Consider the following 9,991-nt stretch of genomic DNA (forward strand, 5'->3'; position numbering starts at 1 on the left):
CTGGTCGGTGTTTCTCTCCAACGCGGAGCACTGGCGCCGGTGTTCCTCTCTTACGCGGAACACTGGTGAGGCCCTGGCCATCCCGACCTCACGCCGGTGCTCCCCTCCTTCCGCAGCTTTCCGACCGGCGCAGTAAGGTGGCTGATTCTGATCTGCCGCCATTCCGAATTGTTGCTCCCGAAGATCCTGTGGCGGAAGGCGAAGTGCATTCTGGATATCTGAAATAACAGTGATCAGCATGGCTGGCTGGATTTTTGTTGGTGAAGCGTGCATCGCGTCACCCTGCCTTCGCTTATGAAAAAGACAATGCAATGATCAATTTTAGCAGGAGTTGCTTTATTACTAGACGCAAACCTTGGTATTTATTTATGACGGAAGTCTATACTCTTTAAGTCAATAAACTATCGTGAAACATGCACGCATATTTATGAGACAAAACACTTCATGTCATGAGGAACGTTTTTATTTTCGGGTGTGCGAGACAAAACACTCAGTCATTTCTGGTGCTATCGGCTTACCTTTCTGGGGGTCCTTTATTTCGGTCCGTCTTCCGAGTAATGTGCCTGCAGATGTCACGTATAGATAAGCAGCCTGGTGCCTGCAAAGCTGCAGAGTTCCGGCTCATAGACAGCCACCGACTGGAGACCTTGGAGACGAGTCAACAGCGTATTGTTTGGATGGTCTCTGTGGCGATCCTTTGGCGCTGTGACGCGTGCGACACCTGGCCTCAGGACGGTGATTGGTGGAGGGCGTCCGTTCGCTCGACGAATGTGTGACCGTCGCAGGTGTGGTGAAGTATCGTGCGCTGTGGACTGGGACTCCGGTGCTCCGTCCCTCCCCGACACCGCAGTCACGAAAGACATGCCCTAGCTCCGGCAAGCAGTGGCGGGGTTGGACAACCAAATCGAATTATTTTCACGAGGCTTTGTTTCTTCCAGAATGATGTACTGGTAATAGCTTTTGACGAATTCGCACAGATTGTTTTCAGTTCTGTGCTGTTTCTCCGACTAGGAGACCCCTATTTGTCACGTTTTATTTTCCACACAAACGTTGATAAATTGGTTAAGACTGCATAGAATGTGACTAAAACAGTAGGATGCTTAGCAGCAGTGCCGTAAGCTATGAAATAGCGTTCTGGTCTTTAACTAGCCAGCTGGTTATTCGCACTGGTCGTATTGTAAGGCACTATGCAGCCAACACAAGTGGCTAAACTTTTCATTTGAGCTCCACTGAAAAGACTCAGAAGAATGCAATCACCTGATCACTTTGCTCTGCTCTGCGACTCGGGAGATGGGGTCAACAAACAGAAAACCTGGAACACTAATGCCGTTCTAAAAGTCATGGAGCTTTTTATAAACGAACAATCTTGCAAGATGTCTGACCGAATCATACGAGCCGTCAACGAAATGCTGGCCGTGTTCTCCCGTGGATTCCTGATCAGCTCACTAGCGACCCTGTTCGGAGTCATCGAGCAGCTGCTGATCCACTCCAGCGAGAACGAGGAGTACCTCGGCCTGATCTGCCGGATCGTCGCCATGTTCGGACTGCCACTGTGGAAAGAGCGCGAGTCAACCAGCAGCGACGACTGGCAGTACGTGGTCGAGACGGGCAACGTGCTGGGCTGCCTGCTGAAGGAATGCGTCGAGCCGCGGGTGCGGCTGGAGGTGTGCCGAGCCCTCGGCGTCATCATCCCAGGCAGGCCTGAGCGGCTCTGCGCCGAGGAGTTCCGTTTCAAGGCCCTCGGCCGCGACGAGTTCCTGCTGGCGGTGGAGGAGAGCAACATCGGCGACTCGCTTATGGAGACGATGCGCACCGTCGACGAGGAGGGCCTCTACATGGAGATGTTGAAGGTGGTGCTAGCGCTGTGCTACCGCTCGACGCGCTGCTGCCAGAACATGGTGACGGCGGCGCTGCCGCACGTCATCACGCAGCGCATGCTCTGGACGGACGACGTGCTCTTCATCACAGCCGAAATCCTGATCCAGATGATGGAGAGCGGCCCGCAGGAGGCCATGCTCGACCAGCTGACGTGCCGCCTGTGCGTGAGCACGCTCCGCTCGGCGCTGCACCACCAGCTGCGCTCCGTCCAGTCCGTCGTCAACCGGCAGCTGCGCAACGACATCCTGACGCTGGCCGTGTACGTGGCGCGCCTCTGCCCGCCCGTGCCGCTGGTGGAGACGGGGCTGGCGGCCGACCTGCTCCACCTGGCCGTCTACACCGAGCTCAAGTCTGACCGTAACCCGTTCAGCTACCTACAGCTTCTCACGTCCAGCGAGGACTTCGAGATGAAGAAGCTGCTGCTGGTGCTTCCCGCGCTGCTGCTGAACACGACGGTGACTATTTCGATGCTGAGCGAGCACCAGGTGATGTTGTCACTGCTGATGCTGATATCCAGGGACCTTCGGCCGTCGTTCGCCTACACCAGCGCCGTAGCGTGGACGGAGCCGCAGTTCCGCGAGCTGCAGCTGCTGGCCTTGAACACGCTCGCCGCCGTCATCGGCAGCCTCCCAGAGGAGGCCCTCAAGTACAGGGCGGGCACGCGGCTCCTGCTCTACCTCAACAGCTACCTTGAGGGCTGTCCGACTGTCACCGTGCAGCACCTCGAGGCCTGCATGCAGGCGCTCCACAACTCAGCCTCGAGCGGCGAGCTTAGCCTGCTGACCGACCTGGCCGACCAGGACGCCGTCACCATCATGACCAAGTTCTTGCGCCATGAGCGCGTCGCTGGCCTCGCCGACGGACCTCACCGCATGGCGTATGTCTCGCTGGCCAGCGAGTGCCTCTCCATCCTGTCGTACCTCTGCGACGAGGACCCGCACCGTAAGAGTCTGTTCGGCAGCCGAGGCGTGGAGGCGGTGCTGTCCACACTGCTGAAGATGACGCAGCAGCGCTGCCAGCTCGGGCCGCGCTATCACACGGTCATCATCAACGCCATGGACGCCATCTGGTCGTGCGTGTCGGGCTGCGCGACTAACGAGCAGGAGTTCCTACTGCGCGGCGGCTGCGACACGCTGTTGAATCTGGCCGACGCCGAGGGACCGGGCCCGCTGAAGCTGCAGGCACTCGGCTGCCTGCTGCGCCTCTGCGACAAGAGCCCGGCGGCGCCCGCCTTCATGCTGCGCTGGCGTGACGCTGCCGGCCGGAGCTGCGTGCAGCTGCTGATGGCGCTCTGGCGCCGGGAGGAGGAACAGCTCGGCTGCCAAACGGACGCCGACGGCATCATCGTCGATTTGGAAAGCCCGCTGCGCGGCGTCCATCAGAATCTGGAGCCGTTCAGCGACGACCCCGAGCCGGTGGCTGTCACGGAGATGGTCGGCAAGATGCGGCCCAAGATCTTCGGCATCATCGAGCACCTGAAGCTTGTCAAGAGCGACGACGGCCCGTTCGTGGCCGAGCTACTCAACATCGACGTGCACGACCAGGTGACGATGGCACTGGTGGAGAACTACCTGGACTTGAAGGAGGGCGAGGTGTGCACCGAGCTGCGCGCGCAGATCGCAAGCCAGGGCATCCAGCCGGTGTACGCCGATCGGCTGCTGCTGGAGGACCTGCACGTGATCGGCCGCGAGAAGAGCTGCGCCGCGCAGAGCCTGCAGACGGACCTGCGCAGCGCCGCGCACCAGCGCGACGTGGCTGAAGAGCGGGGTTTCTTCGACCGGCTGAAACGGCTCGAAATGCAGGAGCTGCTGGCCGTGCGGCGTGTGTCAGAGTACATCGCGCGCACCAGCTGCCACGGCGTGCTGGCGCAGGCCAAACAGCGCCAGGTGAAGGAGGTGCGGGACTCGACGCTCCACCAGACGCCCGGCAAGTACTACCGCACGCTGCAGGAGTGCACCTGCGTCACCGTCTTCTGCGGCCGCAACGCCCGATATCACGCTCACGCCACGCGACGGCAGGTTTAACGAGCCGCAGCCCGAGCCGGAGACGGAGACGGCCACGTCTGAGAACGACACGGGCCGGAGCTAGCCGGCCCGGCTGGAGAGCGGAGGCGGCCCGAGCTGAAGGGGGCGCATCTGAGGCAGACCGAGCCAGGGAGGATGGGCGTTGTATTTGCATAGGCAGCCGTTGCGCGAAGTGAAGGAGTTAGTTGTGAGAAGTATGGGTGACACTGTGATTGTTGTGGTACATCATTCAAGACGTGTTCGGTCGTCCTATCGTCATATCTCGCCATCATGTGCGTTTTCCTTGACCAGTTCGATGTTAGGCTCTGTTAAATGTTGAGTATATAATGCATTGCAACCAAGAGGTATTGATTGCTGAGGCCCGTGCTGTGCTCGTTAAAATTACAGCGTAATTATATCGCCCATAATTAATGTAGTGCCACACGCCGTCTTGGTGCATTTAAAACAAACTTGCCGAACCCAAAGATTTACAGAACGTCATTGGCAGCCATAGAAAGGCTTCGAACAACGAGATGGCGATGATACTGGTTATGTTCTGCGGCGTCACTCGATCGGCTGATTTATGTCACCTCCGAGTCTCAGCAAGCCACTTTTGCCGTGATAAGTGATCGTTGAGCTGCCATATGCCGGAAGTAGCTGGTTGGAAGAGTATGCCAAAAATGGAAAAAATCGGCACGATTATGGTCAGCCACTCGGAAGTGTCGGGGCTCTGCGAGTAAAAAAACAAAAAACAAAAAATCTGCGACAACCTAATTCAACATTGTACAACCACCCTCAAACGTAACTGCTTAATGTACAGCAAGCATGTTCCGCGGCCTCAACAGCTGTGAGCTTAGCTGACATCATGTCCAATGGCGTGTACTGAGCTGCGATCTTATATCGTCACATGCAGATGGGTGGGTCGGCTAACAGTGTTCACTCATCTGGATATCCTTCGCGCGTTGGAAAACGTTTACTGCTCCGTAAATTGTAGGCATAATTGATGGACAACATGACATGCGGTCGCTCAGTTATGCCTACAATACTCTTATTTACTCTTGCTGGCTTTGCATCGTGTACAGCATGCGCTGCTTATTACAAAGAAGACAATTGAATCATGTTAGAAAACGTGGTTCGACTCGTTCTTGTTGCGTTTTGCACGCCGCCCGCAGCATTTGCTGTCCTTCGTAGCATTCTTTGTGCCAGTTCAAGCCTTACTATCTTGCTGTGTTATCTAAGTCACTGAAGTGCTGCCCTGTTAAGTTTTTCTTCCCCCTTGCTGGCTTGCCTGCTTTCGCTTCCCAGTCACTCATGTTTTTACCACGTCGTCTGATATAAATGGACCAACAGCATGACACACATTTCGGCCTGGCATGCCGAAAATGAGCGGCCTTCAATATACCATGAGGTACTGGTTGAAAGAAAAAGTCAAGCAATTACTGCAGCATGCCATTAAAAAAAGCTACGGAATAACAACGAAAAATGACAGCATAATAACTAAGACTCAAATATCGATCGCGACCACGAATACCGCTGGAGATACAAAGCATCCTTTCAGCATACTCCGATGATTGCTTGTGGTCTTAATGTACTCTTTATCTCCCGATGGTATGCATCACCTTTATAACTTTTGATATGTGTGCCCTCAAAGCGAGTACGCCACCCTCTTACACTTCAGATATGGTTAGCTAATACGCGTCGCGCGACCAGACGCGTTAGATTGTAATATCCGAACGCTCTCGTCGGCGTCAGGAGACCGACGTCCGGTGACCGCTGACGGCGGCGGCCGGTCAGCCCCCGCCTCCGGCGGTCGGCCGCAGAGGCCGCCTAGGCGCGCGCACTTGTGACACACTACACCACATGATCACAAGCGATCACATGCGTTTTTGATCGGTTGTGGTAATTTTCTCGAATTTGTTTCTTAATAGCTCAGAATTCTGATTCAAAGTAGTCAATCCTCCGGGAGAAATCCCATTGAGCCCCCTGTCCATCACTGCGAAAGTAATGTTTGTTGGTGGACTCGATGCGTCGTTTCGCAAAGCCTTTCACACCATGATGGTCTATGAGAGAGAGCTACATCCTCACAAGTATATTCGGCTATAATTGCGTACGGGAAACAGCAAGCTTTAAAAATATATAACGCACAAAATACAAAACACACTAATCGTCTTTGTTGGAGTATCATGAAAACACACGAGCATCACAATAAGCCCACTGTCGTACATAAACTCACCACCGATGGCCACTTATTCCATGAATATGAAACATACACTGTGCCAACTTATCAGCTACTGTGTGAGGTAACTAACGCTTTTTGAGACGACTGGAGCTGAATAGAAAGGCCCGGTTACGTATTCACGTTTCTGAGAGCTTGTTATTAAAGTTGGTATAACTAAAAACATGCTGGAAGCCAGTCGGACTCATGGGTATCGCTCTGTGGGCTCCGCTGAAGCACAGTCCGTGTAGCAGGAATGTTTGTATGTTGCAGGACACTTATACTGTAGATATGCATGTAGCACCACTGTTCTCTTATCAAGGGCGGCTGCTCCAAACTCTAGATGATGATGCCACTTTGTCCGTCTTCCTAGCTAGCACGGTGCCAGCAGGAAACGCGGGTGGCGGTAACTCTAAAACGTTTCCTGTGGGCGAAATAGACATATTTGGCTGCTGGGGACCCTTAATTCCAGCGAGGAACGCCTGCGTAATGCGGGAGACAACATGTGGCGATAACGACGATGAGAAAAACCGAGGCGTGCCAAATGCGGTACGGCTCAGGATCGCAAACAAAACAGCACCTGGGTCACCTGCCATCAATGCCGCGAAGCCCTCGCCTCCTCTTGGGTTCGTCAAAATCGAAGTCGTTTGGATTGACCGGAAACGGGTCCTCGTCTTGGGAGCCGTCCCCCAGCGGCAGCAGATCCGGAAACAGGAACACAATAACCCACGGGAGCACGAAAACCACTGGCACGAGCGCGCTGACGACCACCTGCATCGCCTCGACGACAGGGCCTCCTTCGGATCTTCGCCGCCGGGCAACGCTCCGATCCCCGGCCGGGGTCAAGGTCGTGTGCACGGGGTCGACGCCAGGCGGCGATCGGCTGAGTCGACCAGAGCGGCGCACGGTGTCGACCGAGTCGGGCGGAGCCTCGTCAGCCAGCCTGTAGAGGGCAGAAGGCACGCTGTCTGAATCGTCACGATGCGAGCTGGTGGCCGTGAAGAAGTGTGCCATTGTCACGGCCCAATACCTAGCGCGCGGTGATGGAGGAGCCGTGCTAGATGGACAAAGCACCGGCGTCTCGTGAGTCGATTAACACGCGCACGGGTATCCGGTTGGATACCCTTCGCTCGGGTGGGGGCGGGGGAGGTCAATTTGACCCCCTTCCCTGAGATCTCAGGAACTAAGAGAGCTAGGGACATCAAATTGACATGGTATGTTGATCTGCACACGAACTCACTTAGGTCCCAGTTTGAGGTTCCTAGGTCATGGGCTTCGGGTGAAGTAAGGTCAAACAAGGCCAAATTTTAAGTTAGTTTCCAAGTGGCCCCTGGAACCTAGATAACTGTTCTAAGCAAAAAAGGTACTATGCTCATCTAAGGCCAGTTACCTCGATTGATCCTTTGAAGGTCATGGTGACCAAAATCATACAAGACTGCTTTAAGTTTTTTTAAATCATACAAGACAATTTAAGTTTTGCATTTGGATAGGTGACAAATATTGCCCTAAGCAGCATACTCATAAAAACGAAATGCTGACCAAGGTCATTTTACGTCAGTAGCCTATTCTGACCATTAAGAATATAACTATGGAGGGTGCATAATGCGGTTTCTGCTGTCAATAAATTTGAAATGAGCACCACAAGCCACTCCATACAACAAGCCCAGTGGTAATAAAATAGGAGAATTTTGACCTTGGTCTGACCTTCATACCTGACCTCAGGGCAGTGTAATTGATTCCTTTTTTGCTTCAGAAGCTATCTCAGAGATGTATGGCTTCGTCTAACCCTCCGTCGTTGCTTCAGATTAAAAGATTCCCTAGAAATTTCCTTCGCCGAAACCATGGCCTGGCTTTGACCTGCCATAGGTCAGCAACCTTACCAGTTACCTCTATATTTTCGACGCCAAACGATTTGCTATTCAATTGCCCACAGCTATGCAAAATTTGGCGTTGCGTAGCTGCGTCGTTCGGAAACCATTCCGGAAAGCCCTCGGGGGAGGTCAATTTGACGTACCCCCACACGAGCGCAGGTTAAGTGTTCGGCATGCAACCGCGAACATGTGGGTTCGAGGTGCTTATCCGTCCTTTGTCCACATCCACCGCTCCAAACGACGCCCCGTCGCACCGGGATCGTGCTATGGCCGTCAGCAGGGAGCTGGCCTCTCGGCCGCCCCGCCGCTAGTCCCGCCCGGGCGCCTGCGCACGGCCCAAAGTCGGGTCCCTCGGCGGGATAACAATTGCTGGTAGCAGCATCCCATGCTGGCCGCAGCATCTCCCACCTCACTTCTTTCGTCACCTCCATAGCACTAACATGGCCAGTTATTGCCGAAGGGGCTCCAGCCTGTGATAATCCAGACGTCCTGCTAGCTGAGACTCGATTTTCCGCATAATCGGAGTAGCATACTGATATGCTTGTTGCCCTAGCAGTTGAGTGCACGATAAAGTGATCACAGCTTGTTGGCAAAGGGAGATTAGGCACGGTATCTCCCTTATAACTTACAACTAGGACCCGAGAAGAGGAATGAGGGTCCCCGAATGCAACCAGGCCATGAAATATTCTGGAGCCGTAAGTTTAAAATGCCATGGGAGCCAGGGGCATCAAGGACAAGGAGAAGTATCAGCAAAAGCATCAACGTATCCAAAGAAGACACTGAGTTTCCAATGACACCAAAGGTCCCAGACAGCATGGTGTCCTAAAACATCAGCCCTCTCCTAACAATGATTCAACAGTCCAAGAAACATGGTTGCTAGCGCAGATAAAAAGTCCCGTTACCTCCCCTACAAGTGGCGCCTTATTGCATCCTTATAACGCGTCACCGCGTCCCGATGGTCACTTTCTGATGCTGGCGTTACATGCCAAACGACAGCTGCGATTTTGTAGATAGCTTTCACTGCAAATCCGTGTTTGTTTATTTATATTGCGTCGAGGTACAGTCACGGTCAAATAGTCCAGGTGGCACAATGTATGCCACATTTCGTTCATGACCTGCCTGCATTTAATCGCAACTGAGTGGTTTGCATGCATCACAATAACTGCGCCATTCACGCAAAGACACAAAAACCTTAATCGTTTTTCTGTTTTCTAGCATACAAGTTATTGCGACACAACTTTACAACATTACAAACCTGAGTTGGAGAGAATATCGCTTCTGACATTGACCTCATTGTAAGCCACGTAAAACTGATACCCCCTGGCGAAATCCTAGACCATTCTCATATCAACCCTCCCAAGTAAGCATTGAGTGATAGTGGGCTACCGTTCTGAGAAGCATGCCTGAAAAATCGCCATGCGTCATATATCAAACGGAGAATAATGTGATGTGGATGCAAAATTGGTTGAGTGGACACAACCTTGCATGATATCTTCTTTAAACCCGCTCCCGGCCGGTGGTCCTGGACAACCGCCCCCGACCGGGCTAAGTTGACTTCCCCTGTGAATTCCAACTTCCGGAAACCGTGTGAAAATAACAAAGGTAATGTTGTGAATGTCTCGTTGGATCACGGAGAAAGCACACCAGTTTTTTATCTTGGGTCGAATGTGTAGTCACCAGAACTCACGTAAGGTCAAAAACGGTCGTCCTGACAGATGCAGTAAGAGCCTATGTTAGCATGTCAAGTCGAATATTGAGGGAGCGGAAATAATCGTTAAGAATGTGGGTAGTCCATTCCAACCATTTTGACTTCTCAGTAAGGGTCAGGTCAGATCGGGTCATCGTTCAACATTGGCCCACCGGTAGGCCTCAAAAACAATGCTTTTCCACAATGTGCTTTTGACTAAGTTCATTTTATTAAATGTAGCTGGACGACAAAAGACTTTCCAGATTCAAAAACACCATTCAACCGTGACGTGCATGTCAGTTGAGGCCACTTCAAACCAAACTTATATGCCATGCAA

The 9,991-nt window shown here is 53.1% G+C and overlaps 1 protein-coding gene across 1 annotated transcript; it reads left to right on the forward strand.

Annotated features, from left to right (window-relative positions):
- The first annotated feature begins 1,373 nt into the window (after nt 1–1,373).
- LOC119110064 (cilia- and flagella-associated protein 69-like) lies at nt 1,374–3,902 on the forward strand. Its single transcript, XM_037233806.1, has 4 exons — nt 1,374–2,144; nt 2,178–2,467; nt 2,504–3,098; nt 3,156–3,902. Exons 1-4 carry the CDS (start codon nt 1,374–1,376, stop codon nt 3,900–3,902), a joined length of 2,403 nt encoding a protein of 800 aa, XP_037089701.1.
- Nucleotides 3,903–9,991: the final 6,089 nt, after the last annotated feature.

This window comes from Pollicipes pollicipes, unplaced genomic scaffold (genome assembly GCF_011947565.3).
Source record: "Pollicipes pollicipes isolate AB1234 unplaced genomic scaffold, Ppol_2.1 Scaffold_7231;HRSCAF=8579_pilon_pilon_pilon, whole genome shotgun sequence".
NCBI lineage: Eukaryota > Metazoa > Arthropoda > Thecostraca > Pollicipedomorpha > Pollicipedidae > Pollicipes > Pollicipes pollicipes.